Source organism: Bos mutus, chromosome 21 (genome assembly GCF_027580195.1).
Source record: "Bos mutus isolate GX-2022 chromosome 21, NWIPB_WYAK_1.1, whole genome shotgun sequence".
NCBI classification, from domain to species: domain Eukaryota; kingdom Metazoa; phylum Chordata; class Mammalia; order Artiodactyla; family Bovidae; genus Bos; species Bos mutus.
In genome coordinates, this window is record NC_091637.1 from 18509654 (window position 1) to 18527226 (window position 17573).

The following is a 17573-nucleotide window of genomic DNA, read 5'->3' on the forward strand; positions in this document are numbered from 1 at the left end:
TCCCCTTCTCCTCCTGCCCCCAATCCCTCCCAGCATCAGGGTCTTTTCCAATGAGTCAACTCTTCGCACGAGGTGGCAAAAGTATTGGAGATTCAGCTTCAGCATCAGTCCTTCCATGAATATTCAGGACTGATGTCCTTTAGAATGGACTGGTTGGATCTCCTTGCCGTCCAAGGGACTCTCAAGAGTCTTTTCCAACACAACAGTTCAAAAGCATCAATTCTTCGGTGTTCACCTTTCTTTATAGTCCAACTCTCACATCCATACAAGACCACTGGAAAAACCACAGCCTTGACTAGACGGACCTTTGTTGGCAAAGTAATATCTCTGCTTTTTAATATACTGTCTAGGTTGGTCATAACTTTCCTTCCAAGGAGTAAGCGTCTTTTAATTTCATGGCTGCCAGGGCAAGGGGGCAAGAAATAATTGAGACAGCTGTGGTGGGGCATAGAGGGGGACTCAGTCCCCCATGGCTGCTACATAAGACCCTGAGTAATGGCCCTGCAGTGTGCCATGTCCAAAGGGAGGAAAGAAAGTTCAGCACAAAGCTGCTGCTGCTAAGGCGCTTCAGTCATGTCCAACTCTGTGCGACCCCAGAGACAGCAGCCCATCAGGCTCCCCCGTCCCTGGGATTCTCCAGGCAAGAACACTGGAGTGGGTTGCCACTGCCTTCTCCAATGCATGAAAGTGAAGTCGCTCAGTCGTGTCCGACTCTTCGCGACCCCATGGACTACAGCCTACCAGGCTCCTCCGTCGGGTGGCCATAACTGATTTCAAAAATAAAAATACTTATCAAGCCCTCACTCATGCTCAGTCGATTTAGTCATGTCCAACTCTATTGCAACTCTATGATCTGTAGCCCACCAGGCTCCTCTGTCCACGGGATTCTCCAGGCAAGAATACTGGAGTATGTAGCCATGCTCTCCTCCAGGGGATCTTCCCAACCCAGGGATGGAACCCACATCTCCTGTGTCTCCTGCATTGGCAGGTGAATTCTTTACTGCTGAGCCACCAGGGAAGCCCTAAGCATTCACTAGGTGCTTGGAAAAACACACAAAGGCCCAGGGGTGAGGCCAGGACCCCCCAAAGGAGAAACAACAGCCCACCACAATTCTCCACGATCTTTTCTCGTCCTCCACCTCCCCTCCACTTCCCTCGGATGCTCTGTCTCTTCCTGTGAGATTCCTATTCAGCCTGATGCCCTTCAAGTCCAAAGTGCCTGCACCAGAGCAACTCTCATGTGGCCGAAGGAAAGATTCGTCTGTATACCATTCCTCCATTTTCTGGCCAAATACAGTCAACTCCACCCCGCTGGTTCCTATGGAATGTCTGCTCTTGGAGAACATGCCCCATAGATGTCCAAGATGGCCACCATCTGCAAAGACCTGACCGAACACCAAGGACCCCCACAGGTGCAGTGTGTTAGCATTTTCCCTAATTGCTGGCTCCAGGTTTCCTTTCGAGCCCGTCTCTCCCCAGGAAATGGCAGTCCTCCCATCAAACCCCAGAGTCTTCAGCCCAGAATTAGGCTTAGAGAGGAAGCACTAAGTTCGTGAGATTCCATCTGCACAGGGCTAGGCAGAGCTGAGCCTGTGGAGGTCCCACCACCATCACACACGACAGTGGTGGGAGGGGAGAGGCGGGAGGAGGAGGCTCAGACAGACAGGATCCCAGCAGAGCCAGGTCACCTCAAGCACGTCCCAAAGCTGTGTGACTTTATATACTGGTGTCTCTGCTTTTCAGAGCCTTTCGCCACTGAACCCAGGATCTATCTAGATGTGACACTTGGCCTGGCCCTGCTTTCTCTCAGCCAACCCCACCCCAGCACACACACACACACACACACACACACACACACACACACACACGCTTACGGACCTACAAATGGTCTCTGAAAAGTAGTATTCACATCACACCCTACACTTATATGGGGAATTTCCTCTCATTTACATTCCCATTAAGTTGCAAATTTCATCATAAAAAGTAAACCAATTCCCTAGTCTCAGGCTTTACCCTCCAATAGGAACCTCAGAGATCATCAAATCTAAAACCCTCATCTTAAGGGGCAAAAATCCGAGGCCCAGAGAAGCGATGGGACTTGCCCCAGGACACACACTAGCGAAGCCAGGTCCAGATCTCAGGCCTCAGGCTTCACCGCCCAGGACTCTCTCCCTGCCGCATGCCTGTCCCCACCCACCCACCCACCCACCCACTTCCCTGCAGCCCGGACCCAGCTCTACTCACATATAGCGCAAGTGGGGGTTCTTGGCAAAGGCTCTGGGCTGGATGTTCCGAAGTCCTGAGTTCTTGATGGTCCTGAAGAGAGAGAGGAAAAGAGGGTCAGCAGAGGTTACGGGTAGCAATACAGCTCTGCTCTGGGCCAAGGCTGACAGCCGGTGAGGCCAAGACTGGACAACAGTCGCCTCTGTAAACTGAATGCATCTCTTCATCGCCGGTCATCACTTGTGGTCCAGTTGAGGGACAGGACCACAGGACCAGTGGGCAGGATTTGGGCTCACATCCCACTGGGACCTGGGTGAGTGTGAGAAATGTGCCCATCCTGGCAAGTGGATAAGACTCTGGTCCAGCAGCTCTAGCACTGCAGCCTCCTCCCTTTCCCCACCCAATTCCCCCGCAGTCACTCGCACTGAATCCAAAGGAGGAGGTGACTGGAGATATCCCTGCTCCTTGTGGACCATCAGTCCAGCACGGGACTGAGGAAAGCACTAACCCGGGGGACGTGGGTTCAGGTTGTATCTCGAAGCCTGAACTACGTATGGGCTGGCCCCTGCCCCCACCCCACCGGGAGCTGGTGCACTCACAGCTTTTGGAGGCCAGTATAGAGCTCCATGTCCACAGCGTTGAGCGTGTGCAGACCGCGCCAGTTCTCTATGTGTCTGCAGGGAGGGAGGAGAGGCAAGGTTCAGGTCAGCAGAAGGATCACCGGAAAGATGCTGGCTTTAGTGCCAGAGACCTGGGCTTAAATCCTGGAGCAGCCACCTGCGAGCCAGGCTCTCCACCAACTCCCCAGTGATCTCTGAGCCTGCTCCATTCTCTCTCTGCGTGGGGCCACACACACCACCTGGCTGATGGGCTTGCCGGGGGAATCCCAAGTTCTGAGCCCATGGATAGCGCTTAATGCCCCCGCATCCCCTGGGCTCTAGAAAGACTACTCTTTAAATTCCTGAGATTCAATCTCCCTGCAGGTCTTCCTAATTCAGTTTCTTTCCATTCTCTTTTAGTTCTTTTTAACTTCTAGAATTTTTTTTTTTTTTTTTAAGAATAGGCTCATTTTCTACATTCCTGCCCACAGAAACAACACAAATGAAGTGATTTTTTTTAAAGGGGTTGGGGGGAGCTTGCTTCATGAACATGGCTTTTGAGTGGAAAAGCCCAGAAGGAACACACACCACAGCAGGGTCCCCTAGGGGCCAGACACTGACGACCCCCTTTGGATGAGAGTGAAAGTTAGTCGCTTAGTCATGTCTGACTCTTTGCAACCCCATGGACCGTAACTTGCCAGGCTCCACTGTCCATGGAATTCTCCAGGCAAGGATACCGGAGTGGGTAGCCATTCCCTTCTCCAGGGGATCTTTCTGACACAGGGATCAAATCTGAGTCTTTTGCATTGCAGGCAGATTCTTTACCATCTGAGCCATGAGGGAAGCCCCCTTTGGTTACCACGACCCAATTCATCTGGTCAAGGACATCAGTGGCTTCATATGGCAGAACCAACTCCACAAAGGAGGCATGACCAAACGCCTGGGTGTCACGGAAAGAGCAGGAAGCTGGCATTAGAGGAGCCGGATTCCAGCTTTATCTCTGGGACTTTAGCAGCCATGGCTTTAAGCATGAGCTCTCAATACTCTGGGCCTCTGGTATCCTCATTTGTAAGGGGAGAGGGTTACACCAGATCAGCAGTTTCTCCCCCATCTCTTCACAAAGATTTTCTCTTAGAACTTTCTCCCAAGAGATTTCATGCTTAGCTCCCTAAACATGTGTCGAGCAAGCACACACACTTATTAAGCAATAATTAATTCATCTTCTCAGATTTACCAATCCAAGATATAAATCACTGTTAACCAGAGTTTTTTTTATCAATGGGCATAAACCAGCACTGACTCACCCAGCAGATAAATTCCAGCCCAAAGCAAAGGAATTCTTGAAAGTACTGTTAGCATGGAAGGGCTTGTCATGGGTATGGATTTGATTTCCTTTGTTTGGTGTATATATATATAGAGAGAGAGAGAGAGAGAGAGAACACCAGGGACAAACATCCTACGTTACTGCTTTGGGGTCCAGGTTGAGAACTGTTAGACCAGCAGTCCTCAACCATTTTTGGCACCAGGGACTGGTTTTGTGGAAGACAATTTTTCTACCGACTGGAGAGGGTGGGTGGTTGGGGGATGATTCAAGTGTATTACATTTATTATGCACTTTATTTCTATTATTATTACATCAGCTCCACCTCAGATCATCAGGCTTTAGATCCCAGAGGTTAGGGACCTCTGCATTAGACTATTGATTACCAAGGTCCTTTCCAGCTCCAAAGTCATCTGAAAGGAGGCCATTCATATGCACCCGCCACCCCAAGGAGCTCCAGGGGGCCACAGGAAAAGGCCTCGCGCTGCCCTCCTGGGATCTGACTCTCCCATCAGTGCCCCCAAAGTCTAAGCATCCTCTTGGAGAGGAGGGGAAAGACACAACAGCTCACCCTGGGACAGTGATACCCAAGGCACAGAAAAGACAGCCACCTTCCCCAGACATCCCCTCCCAGGCCCCACCCTACCCGTGGTTCTGCCATCTGCCATCAGGTGGGACCAGAGCCAGGAAGGCCACAGGGAGGCGGTGGCCAGGGCCTCTGGAAGCATTTCAGAGCCGCGCAGCGACAAGGTATGCCAAGAGCCCTTTTTGTACCACATTCTCTCGGAGCCCCTGCTAAGCAGCCAGACACATTAGCATCTGCTGGGGACATGGGCCAGGTGGCCAGGTCGGTACTGAATTCCTTCTCCAAAGCCTTCTCCCCTGGAAGCCCCATGGCCCCAGGACAGTTTGTTTAGTTTGGGTTCGCCAGGGCAGGGACCCCGGCTCCATGTCAGCTGAGAAGGAAGGCCAGAGGGAGCAGAAGGACCTGTGCCAGCCCCACCCCAACCCGGGGTATCCACTCAGTCCATGTAAGCCACCAAGTGTTAACAGATTGCAGTGTTCCTACCGACGCGTATTCATTCATGGGAACCCAGCTTCACACACGCTCCCAACAAGCAGTTGTCAATCAAGTTGTTTAAATAAATGAAATCAGTTTTCTGAGCCCACATTAGAATTCCAGAAATGTGTTTTTATTATGGCTGAGTTGTCAATCATTATTGCATTCAAATACTTGACTTCTCTCAGCCTTCCTGTCCTTATGCCCACAAATGACCTTCCCCAGCAGAGTCACGGCAGAATGATGGCTAAAGTCCTTGGTGCACAGGGCTCTCTTGTCTATTCCACATAGCCCCTTGTATCTTTTTTTGAGTCTGAATTTTCCTACATCAGGGAATGGCACTTTTATAGCAAATGTGTGATTAGGAGTTGGTGCTCCAAAGTTGGGTTAGCCACTACAAACTCCAGCCCACCACCCATTTCCGTACAACCTGAGAAATAAGAACAGTTTTTTTTTTAATCTAATGTAGAATCCTATTTTGTGACATGTGAAAAGTATATGAAATTTAAATCTCCATGTTCATATTTGCTCATTTACTCTTGTCTGTGACCACTTTTCTCTGCAAAAATGGAGTTATTGCCGCAGAAGCTCACTTAAAATATTGACTTTCTGGCCTTTCATAGAAAAAGGTTGCTGACCCCTGCCTAGAGCCTGACTGCCAGGATACAGATCCTGTCTCCATCGCTACCTCGATCTATGGGACCCTGTCCAGGTTTCTTTACTTGTCTGTGCCTCAGTTTCTTCATCTGTCAAATGGGAATAATAGAATACCTCCAGCATAAGGACGTAAGGATTGCACGTTACATTAAAAAGCCGTTACAGCAGCTGGGGTCAGAGTAAGTCCTCAGGGAGTGCCCACTGTGATGATTATTTTTAACCTCAGGCTTTGTAGGGGCTGGGCTTCCCTGATGGCTCAGACCATAATGAATCAGCCTGCAGTGGAGGAGACCTGGGTTTGATCCCTGGGTTGGGAAGATCCCCTGGAGAAGGGAATGACTACCCACTCCAGTATTCTTGTCTGGAAAATCCCATGGACAGAGGAGCCTTCGGGGGGTTACAGTCCGTGGGGTCACAAAGATATGGACACGACTAAGCAGCTAACATGTTCATTCTTTTCACTTCTATAGAGGCCAAGCAGTCTCTTCTCAGTTTTCATGCTAAAAGGGCAGCCTGGTTCTTCTGGAAGTTGTCATTTCTCAGCCATCATTGATAAAAACTCCGAGTGGCAGAAGGGTGGAGGGGCAGTAAACCTGTCATCCATGACCTCCAGGAAAACTGTTCGAGCTGAAATTATAAACAGCGTCAGAGGATGCACAGACGGCAGCGCCGAGCGGGTTCTCAGAGAAGAGCAGAACCGCGAAGGTGCAGCCTGACATTTGCCGTTGACATGGGCAGGGCGCCTGCCAAGCTTTCCCAGTGACTCACCACTTGGTACCAGCCCCAGGGGTTGTAACTCTGCTGGCTGCTTTGTGCTAATGCAGAGACCGTGAGTTTAAGTGGAAAAGGCAGGCTCTAAAAATATAATAAATAAATAAGACCAAGTCTGAGAGAGGTCCGCTTGGCTTTGGTCTGTAGTAAACAGTGGTTCCCTTGGCCCAGTACAATCACATGTGACTTCTTTTGGTGTGGTTTTCTGGGTTGTCCAGGCTGTTTGCATGGCGCATGGATTCTGTCATCTGGAAAAGAATCACAAATGATCGCGGGCTTCGCAGGTAGCTCAGTGGTAAAGAATCCACCTGCCAATGCAGGAGACTCGGGTTCTATTCCTGATCTGGAAGATCCCCTGGTGAAGGAAATGGCAACCCACTCCAATATTCCTGCCTGGAGAATCCCATGGACAGAGGAGCCCGGCGGGCTACAGTCCATGGGGGTCACAAAAAGAGTGGGACACCACTTACCATCTAAACAACAAGAAGAATGATCATGTTTTTAAAGGAAGGTTAGGCCCTTGAGCCCTGTCCAGCAGGGCAGTCACTGGTCACCCTCTCCCAGGAAGACAGGCTGCACCAGCCCATCCGAGGGGCAGCATCGCACTCACCTGCCACCACTGTGGAGGGCTCGAGAACTCAGAGCGGTGCCAGGAACACAGGTCAGCAGGAGCCCAGATCCCGCATTTGTCTGCTCAGGCACAGAGCGTGTGGTGGTGCTGGCCCCGCAAAGACTTGCAGCCTCGCCTCAGTGTGACCCCGGGCTCCTATACCTACTCTAATTCCCTCCACTTTAGTCTCTTGAATTCAGTGGTTCCCAACTGGAGGCAATTTTGCCCCGCAGAGGTCATTTGGCAATGTCTGGAGACATTTTGGGGGCTTCCCTGTGGCTCAGCAGTAAAGAATCTGCCTGCAATGCAGGAGATCCAGGTTTGATTCCTGGGTCGGAAAGATCCCCTGGAGGAGGGCATGGCAACCCACTCCAGTATTCTTGCCTGGAAAATCCCATGGACAGAGGATCCTGACAGGCTACAGTCCATAGAGTCTCAAAGAATCGGACATGACTGAAGCAACGGAGCACACAGGCAAGGGCACATTTTGATGGCCACACTGGGGTCAGGGAGCGGCGCCGGCATCCACAGAGATGCTCCTAAACATTCCACCATCCGCCAGGCAGCAGCCCCACAGCAAAGAATTATCTGCCCCAAATGTCCATGGTATTCAGGATGGGAAACATTGCTTTATTACACAACGCTTCTATTTAAGATTCTCTACCGCTGAGCCGCTAGGGAAGCCCCGTGTTCTTGTCTACTTGGCTTCAAAAGTTAAGGAGGTGTGTAATGCATCTTAGGGAAAAGAAGAAACATCCGGTGAGGAGGCTGAACATGCAGAGGTTCTGTGTTTAAATTTTGTTGTCTGGAAAATTTGGTTATGAAGAACAGCTCATTAATAGCAGTGAGGGATCACAGGGAAAAATAACAGCCATCTGACAGCAGGGAGGAGAGAGAAAAGCTTGGGAAGATGAGGAAATACTGGGCCTGCTGCATTAAAGAAAGGCAGGACGCTCCTTTGTCCCACCAGACAGTCCTTATCTTTCTAGGCAGCCAGGTGAGCAGGAGAGCTCTGCCAGGTACACGGTGCCTCGCCCCTCTCATGAGCATCCACAGCCAGCTTAGCCCTCCGGTGTTGTACGGACTTGAATGTTGCCGTGTTCTAGAGTTTTCTGCGTTTAACTTTTAAATACTGGAGATACAAACAACTCTTAAACATATCCACATGGCATATTTTTAATTAAAATAAAGACCACAGTCTGCACCGTCTAGTTTTCATGCACTTGGAGATTGCCAGTTCATTACCATACTGGCCCTAGCCAAACAGAAGGAAGAAGAAATAATGGTACAAAAGCACAATTGGATGAATTCTAATGCAAAGGATTTTTATATTCTCTATGAATATATTAATTAACAGGGGTCTAATTAATTAGCGGCTGGTGCTAGTGGTTAAGAATGCTCCTGCCAGTGCAGGAGACCTAAGAGATGCGGGTTCAATCCCTGCGTTGGGAAGACCCCCTAGAGAAGGACATGGCAACCCACTCCAGTATTCTTGCCTGGAGAATGCCATGAACAGAGGAGCCTGGCGAGCCACAGTCCACGGGGTTGCAAAAGGGTTGGACACGACTGAATGGACTTAGCATGCACGCACCCATGCACACGCATGTTAATTAGCATTTCACTTGTGCTCTGACTCATCCCTACAGGGCTTCAAAGCAGCTGTGGATTGGGTTTATCTCCAGGAATAAATGCTTGATGAGCCACTGGGAGTGACTCCATCCTTCCCAAGTCTACCTAGAAGGAGCATGTGCTTTGACCAAGGGCCCCCCACCAAGACCTTATGGAAGTTTTCTGAGCTGTAACACTGAGCTCAGCTCTGGCTCCAGAGCTCAGTGCTGTGATGAACTAAGCCTCGGTTCCTTCCTTCCTCTCCCTGGAAAAATGTTGCACATAGGTTCCTGGCAGAACTTCGGCAGAGTGTCATGATTCTGTGGCATAAGGGAAGGGCAGTAACAAGGGGGCAGGGCCAGGCCACTGGCGTGACTCTCTGCATGGAACATTTCATATTCCCATGCAATGAAGAGGCCTTCGAAGTGCTAGTGGGAAGCTGCTGTATAACACAGGGAGCTCAGCTCGGTGTCTTGTAATGGCCTAGAGGGGTGAAGAATCAGCCTGCAATGTGGGAGACCCAGATTCGATCCCTGGGTGGGGAAGATCCCCTGGAGGAAGAAATGGCAACCCATTCCAGTACACTTGCCTGGAAAATCCCATGGACAGAGAAGCCTGGTGGGCTGCAGTCCATGGGGTCGCTAAGAGTCGGACACGACTGAGCGACTTCACTTTTCACTTTTCACCTTCATGCATTGGAGAAGGAAATGGCAACCCACTCCAGTGTTCTTGCTTGGAGAATCCCAGGGATGGCGGAGCCTGGTGGGCTGCCGTCTATGGGGTCGCACAGAGTCGGACATGATTGAAGTGACTTAGCAGCAGCAGCAGCACAGCGATTAATACTTTCACTTTTCAGAGGGGTGAGAGGGAGGTTCAAGGTCGGGGGGACATATATACATATGGAGCTGATAGTCTTTGGAGTCCATGGGGTCGCAAAAGAGTCAGATACGACTTAGCGACTAAACAACAACAAAACAGACAGAACATGACTTAGAACATTTTCTTGAAGATCCTGGATCATTGTGATCAACTTACCTGTCCCTCTGAGCTAGGCTCAGAGACTCTTGAAGTAGGTAGAACCTGTATCCCTGCCCAAAATGATCCTATCCTGAAATGATGCCTGAATTCTAAGGGCTACTGCTTCCATTTTTTAAAGATTTTCTGGCTCTTCTTTGCTATCAAGCTGTGACCCCAGGGCCCTTCTAACATGCTGCTCTGCAGTCCACTGGAGAACAGAGATCAAGAGTGGACACTCTGAGGTCAGCTGGGTGCTGAGTGACTTAGGCTCAGAGGAAGGGGATATATGTATACATAGAACGATTCCCATTGTTACACAGCACAAACTAACAACACATTGCACAGCAACTATCTTCCAATTAAAAAAAAAAAAATCTATGATAAACCATAATGGAAAAAAATATTTTTAAAGGAATAGATGTATGTGTATGGGGCGGGGTGTGGGTTAGTTGCTCAGTTCAGTTCAGTTCAGTTGCTCAGTCGTGTCTAACTCTTTGTGACCCTATGAATCACAGCATGCCAGGCCTTCCTGTCCATCACCAACTCCTGGAGTCCACCCAAACCCATGTCTGTTGAGTCGGTGATGCCATCCAACCATCTCATCCTCTGTTGTCCGCTTCTCCTCCTGCCCTCAACCTTTCCCAGCATCAGGATCTTTTCCAATGAGTCAGCTCTTCGCATCAGGTGGCCAAAGTATTGGAGTTTCAGCTTCAACATCAGTCCTTCCAATGAACACCCATGACTTCCAATGAACACCTTTAGGATGGACTGGTTGGATCTCCTTGCAGTCCAAGGGACTCTCAAGAGTCTTCTCCAACACCACAGTTCAAAAGCATCAATTCTTCAGTCGTGTCTAACTCTTTGTGACCCTATGAATCACAGCATGCCAGGCCTTCCTGTCCATCACCAACTCCTGGAGTCCACCCAAACCCATGTCTGTTGAGTCGGTGATGCCATCCAACCATCTCATCCTCTGTTGTCCGCTTCTCCTCCTGCCCTCAACCTTTCCCAGCATCAGGATCTTTTCCAATGAGTCAGCTCTTCGCATCAGGTGGCCAAAGTATTGGAGTTTCAGCTTCAACATCAGTCCTTCCAATGAACACCCATGACTTCCAATGAACACCTTTAGGATGGACTGGTTGGATCTCCTTGCAGTCCAAGGGACTCTCAAGAGTCTTCTCCAACACCACAGTTCAAAAGCATCAATTCTTCAGCACTCAGCTTTCTTTATAGTCCAACTCTCACATCCATACATGACCACTGGAAAAACCATAGCCTTGACTAGACAGACTTTTGTTGACAAGGTAATGTCTCTGCTTTTTAACATGCTGTCCAGGTTGGTCATAAATTTCCTTCCAAAGAGTAAGTGTCTTTTAATTTCATGGCTGCAATCACCATCTGCAGTGATTTTGGAGCCCAGAAAAATAAAGTCTGACACTGTTTCCACTGTTTCCCCATCTATTTGCCATGAAATGATGGGACCAGTTCCCATGATCTTCGTTTTCTAAGTGTTGAGCTTTAAGCCAACTTTTTCACTCTCCACTTTCACTTTCATCAAGAGGCTCTTTAGTTCTTCTTCACTTTCTGCCATAAGGGTGGTGTCATCTGCATATCTGAGGTTGTTGATATTTCTCCCGGCAATCTTGATTCCAGCTTGTGTTTCTTCCAGTCCAGCGTTTCTCATGATGTACTCTGCATACAAGTTAAATAAGCAGGGTGACAATCAGCCTTGACGTACTCCTTTTCCTATTTGGAACCAGTCTGTTGTTCCATGTCCAATTCTAACTGTTGCTTCCTGATCTGCATACAGGTTTCTCAAGAGGCAGGTCAGGTGGTCTGGTATGCCCATCTCTTTCAGAATTTTCCACAGTTTATTGTGATCCACATAGTCAAAGGCTTTGGCATAGTCAATAAAGCAGAAATAGATGTTTTTCTGGAACTCTCTTGCTTTTTCCATGATCCAGCAGATGTTGGCAATTTGATTTCTGGTTCCTCTGCCTTTTCTAAATCCAGCTTGAACATCTGGAAGTTCATGGTTCACATATTGCTGAAGCCTGGCTTGGAGAATTTTGAGCATTACTTTACTAGGTTAGTTGCTCAGTGGTGTCCAACTCTTTGCGACTCATGCACTATAGCCCACCAGGCTTCTCTGTCCATAGAATTCTCCAGGCAAGAATACTGAGTACTCGAGTGGGTTGCCATTCCCTTTTCCAGGGGATCTTTCTGACCCAGGGATTGAATCTGGGTCTCCTGCATGGCAGGCAGTTTCTTTATCTTCTGAGCCACTAGGCAAGCCCATTTATCTATCTATCTATCTATCTAACATATTATATACATTTTATATATATATATATATATAATTGAAACACTTTGCTATACAATAGGAATTACCAACATTGTAAATCAACTATTGTTCAGTCGCTCAGTTGTGTCCAACTCTTTGCGACCCATGGACTGCAGCAAGCCAGGCTTCCCTGTCCTTCTTCAATAAAAATAAAGAAGAAGAAACAAATAACAGTGGACACTCAACACCCACATCCAGAATTTGGAAACTGGATGCCTCAGGACCAGTAACTCCAGCCTCTCCAGACCTCAGTTTCCTAACAGGAAATCTGGGTGCTCTGAGGATTAGCTGAGGCCATGCCCACGTCCTCCGTTCAGCTCTGACACTCAGCACTAGTGCAAATCAGAGCTGACTCTATGACTGCCTTTGGAACTGTGCCTTAAGTCAGAGTAGTAAGAATCTGAGTAAGAATTTAAGAGAATATGAAAAAAATCATGCACAGACATGTATGTGTGTGTGCATGTGCGTGCACACATACACACACGCACAGATAGATAGACATTTGCCTTTGTTTTCTTACTTTGTTTCGCATACCCTTTCTGGATGATTGAGCTAACCAGATAAGTAAGTGTTCTTGTTAATTCATAATTCACATGTTCCTATTGCCATTCTTGGAGGTGTATCCTGGCAGGAGGTAGCTGAAACTGGCGTTTCTCAGATGCTTTTTATAGAGTACTCAGTCCTCCAAGAACACAGGAGTTTCAGATATCAAGGCTGGACAGACATCCCATCCTTTCACCTCCAGATGTCCCTGTTCCCTGTAAGACATGGGGCTCCCATCACCTTCTCACTCGAATCTAAGATGGTGGCCCAAACCGAAGTATAGAGTTGGGTGCCTGGGGAAACTAGCTTGGGATCTCATTTTCTAATAAGTCAGTATTAGAGCACACAGATGCATGAGTGTGCACATACATGCACTCACACACACATGCACACCCATGCACACACACCCACCAAGAATACACTGGATGTTCGACTTCCCAACCTTGTAGGGCAAGGAGAAAATTGATTTGTTATCCAGGCCTATTATGTCTAGTGATCCAGACAGAAGCATTAACCTTCAATTATCTGATATGCTTAGCATTATAAACAAACCGTCTGGAGTGATAGCTCCGTGGAGCTCAAGCACCAGAGGACTGGGGAAGAACTGCCTCGGATCGCACCAGCCAAGTCACTCAGCTCTCCTCTCTTGACAGGCGTCAAGGGGAATACCAGACGCCTGGGGAGCCTTCCTGGGCTGGCAACCCCAGCATGCCAACATGTGAGCACACCAGCTCTACAAGCAGCTGCCCGCCAAGGACCATGGTGAACCAGCCCCACGTCACAGGCACCCCCGGGACCACAGAAAGGAACATTCAGGTCGTGTGGTGAACAGATGGAAGGCGACAGCATCTGCGCCGGCTTTCTGATCCACTCTGAGACTTGTGCCAGGAACAGGGGCTGTTTGTGTGCACACCTATGCTCTCCACCTGCTGAAATGCGATGTCTCCTAATGGAGAAACAGTCAAAGGCATGCATCTGAGGGCTCAGCCAGCTTACTGGGGAGTCCAGGCTGCCCTGCACAGGTCCCAGCCTGTGACCAGACTGGCCTGCCCCTCACCAGTCTGTCTGGTTCTCCCCATGTTCACTGCTGCCTTCACATCCACATGCCAGGGAGCCACCGCCTATAACTGCAAACGGCCACCACCTCTGAGCTAGCCTCCCAGCTTTCACCCTCTCCCAACAGACTCTCCTCCAGCGCAATCCTCCTCTTTCCTGCTTATAACCCTACAACTGCTTCCTTTGCTCCTTAAAATAAAATCCAAAACCCAGGCCGTAGTGGCCCACAAGATGATCACCATGGTCCCCTCCCAGAACACACCCCCCTGGTTTTCCAAGCCCCGGCCACAGGGACGTGCCTTCTGATCTTTAAACCTACAGGCTAATTCCTGATCAGAACTTCCAGGAAACGCTCTTCCCTGACTCCTTCTAATCTCTCAGGCCTCCCCTCCAAGGTCACCTTCTCGGAGAAGCCAGCCGACTCCTCTGTGAGCCCACCCTCCCTTCCCCGCCAGCTGCTCTCTGGCGCAAGCCCCTGTTTATGTCCTTCACAGCCCTTAATAACCATCTGTAATTGTCTTATTTGATTATTTGATTATGTGTTTGTTGTGTCCCTAGAATTATGATGCATGAGAACAGAGCTCTTATCTGTCTTACTCTCAACTCCCTTACCTCCAGAATCTCAAATGCTGCCCCAGGGTAAGTATATACTCAGGGTGTCACCCAGATTGGTGCTAAGTAGCCACCTAGATGTCCTAACTCACGCCAGAGGTGTTCCAGGCACAGCATCTCCATGGTCCTCTCCCTGGGCCCTGCTCAGTACCTGAACCTGCAGAAACCCTGAGCCTGATCTCTGAAGAAGAATGTGGCCCAGGGCACATGATTCAACAGCCCAAATGGGGACAGGCAACTTGGGGAATCACTGTAGAGCCCAGAGATGGGGTGATCCCAGAGATCTCAGGACCATACCTCCCTGCCTCCAGGAGAGATCTCAGGACCAGACCTGGACCAGATCTCCCCGCCTCCAGGAGAGATCTCAGGTCTACTGCCCACCATCAGGGTCAGGAGTGGAGCAGTGGGCAGGGCCTCCTCTCACCAGACACTGGAGCAGATGAGGTGGAAATGCTGTTGGTGCCTAAGCACATCTTCTCCATCCTTCCCTTCCCCACATGACTATGGTCTTCACCAGAATATGAGTTTTCGGAAAGCTTGTGTCCCCAGTTCCATGAAAATGCTCAGTGACATCTGAACGAATGGATGAACCTCAAAGTGATCAACAGCGGAGCTGAAATGGATAGCCCTCTACCAGCTCCTCTGTGGGCCTTCCCCTGCCCACATCCACTAATCCAGGGCTCATTCCATTTTTCTCCTTCTCATCCAAGTCCCCTCACTCTCCCCCTCTTAGATTTTTCCATCAGCATATAAACACATCCAAGGAAAGCCCATTTCAGAGAAAATCTCCTTGACTCGATGTTCTTCAGCTACCAACTCATGTCTCTCCATCTCCATATGCCAAATGTTTTTAGAAGAATTGCCCACATTCCCAGGCCTTCCTTCCTCACCTCCCTTTGATTCTTCATCCCAATCTGTCTTCATCCCCACCACTCCACTGAAACGATATTGTCAAGGTCACCAGTGGTTTCCACGTGGGCAAATTCTTCTCTGCCATCCAGTTTCTCAGTCTCTCAGCAGCATTTTACCTAATTAACCACTCTCTCTTTCTGAAAACATTCTCTTCTCTATGAATCCCTTAACCTCACTCTCTGCTGGATTTCTTTCCATCTCCCTGGCTAGCATATCTTAGTCTCCTTTGCTGGCTCCATAGTCTTTATCCATCAGTGGTGGAGTCTCCAGGTCTCACCCTCACCAGGCCATGGGGAGCTCACCCAGGTGCTCTGCTGTGAACATCATCTATGCGCCCAAAGGTATCTCTGGTAAGACCTCCCAGCTGAGCTCCAGGCTCTTCCATGATACGTCAGCAACATCAATCCTTGCTATCCTCCCACTTGGGCGTCTCCATTTCAGTAAATGGCCCCAATGCCACACAGTTGTCCAAGTCAAATTTCATCACCGATTGCTCCCTTCCCTCTCTCCAACACCCACACCTTAGCAAGTCCACCTCCACAGGAGATCATTGGCTCTGCTTACTGCCCACCATCTCCACTCTTATCATCTCTTACCACCCAGGCTGCCACGTCTCTTTCGAAGACCACTGCCTCCAAAACATGACCACTGCTTCCATGGCTTCCACTTCTATTTGACGAAACCTGTCTTCACACAGAAGCCTGAATGAGCTTTTTGTAACATAAACCAGTGCCCTCCCTGGTGGCCCAGTGGCTAGGACTCCACAGTCCCAATGCAGGGGACCCAAGTTCAATCCCTGGTCAGGGAACAAGGTCTCGCATACTACAACAAAGATCAAAGATCCCATGTGTCGCAACTAAGGCCTGGCATAGCAGAATTTAAAAAATATATATTTTAAAAATAACTAAATTAGATCATTCCCCTCTTTTCCACCTTCTCCCCCCCAAAATCAGCACCTGATGGCTTCTGTACTTGGGGTGGAATTCAGTCTCCACCTCAGCCAGCAGGATCCTCCGTGTCTGGCTCATCCCTCTCCCTCCTCAGCTCAAACTAACCTTAATTTTGTTTACTTGGCTTTAGTCTCACTGGTCTCCTTTCTAGTCTTCAAAACATCAAGCTCCCTCCCCCTTCTCAGGACCTTGCACTTGTTTTTGCCTTTAAAAGTGCTTGGATTCCCTTTCAACGTCTTCTCTTCAGGGAGACCTTCCCTGACCAACCAGCCAAAGATGTTCTGCATCACCTTCCTCTGGATCCAGTGTTGTTAGGCCAGGGGAGGATTTTGCCGCTCAGAGAACATTTGGCAATGTCTGGGGACATTTTGTATTGTCATGACTAGTCTCTAGTGGGTAGAGGCCAGGTGGTGGTGGTTTAGTCACTAAGTGTCCAACTCCTGTGACCCCATGGACTGTAGCCCACCAGGCTCCTCTGCCCATGGAATTTCCCAGGCAAGGATACTGGAGCAGGTTGCCATTTCCTTCTCCAGGTAGAGGCCAGCGATGTTATTAAATATGCTACAACATAGGACAGTGCCTTACAACAAAGAATGTCCAAGAATTCCCTGGTAGCTCAGGTGGTAAGGAATCCGCCTACAAAGTGGGAGACCTGGGTTTGATTCCTGGGTTGGGAAGATCCCCTGGAGAAGGAAAGGCTACCCACTCCAGTATTCCGGCCTGGAGAATACCATGGACTGTGTACTCCATGGGGTCGCAAAGAGTCAACATGACTGAGTGCCTTTCACTTTTTTCACAATGTCAATAGTATGGAGCTTGAGAAATGTTGCTCTAGTTATTTCCTTTATATTGTAGCCAAAATCTATAACGACCTCATGTGCATATTTACTTGTCTATTGTTTCTTTCTCCCAACAGAATGCAAGATCTCTGAGGGCAGGCAACCTGTCATCTTGTTTGCTGTTGTATCCACAACATGCAGCCCAGTTCTTGGAGAAGGCAATGGCACCCCACTGCAGTACTCTTGCCTGGAAAATCCCATGGATGGAGGAGCCTGGTAGGCTGCAGTCTGTGGGGTCGCTAAGAGTCGGACATGACTGGGTGGCTTCACTTTCACTTTCCACTTTCATGCATTGGAGAAGGAAATGGCAACCCACTCCAGTGTTCTTGCCTGGAGAATCCCAGGGACGGGGGAGCCCGGTGGGCTGCCGTCTATGGGGTCACACAGAGTCGGACACGACTGAAGCGACTTAGCAGCAGTAGCAGCAGCAGAAGATTTAAAGGAACAAATT

The 17573-nt window shown here is 49.2% G+C and overlaps 1 protein-coding gene across 4 annotated transcripts in view; it reads right to left on the reverse strand.

Moving 5' to 3' along the window:
* Positions 1-17573, reverse strand: part of NTRK3 (neurotrophic receptor tyrosine kinase 3) — a 435527-nt gene that overhangs the window by 353834 nt on the left and 64120 nt on the right. For all 4 annotated transcript variants that reach the window (XM_070358231.1, XM_070358230.1, XM_070358233.1 and 1 more), the window contains 2 exons: positions 2823-2897; positions 2245-2316 (listed from right to left, as the gene is read on the reverse strand). In XM_070358231.1, coding sequence (XP_070214332.1) covers positions 2245-2316; positions 2823-2897 — 147 coding nt within the window. The remainder of the gene's footprint in view (positions 1-2244; positions 2317-2822; positions 2898-17573) is intronic.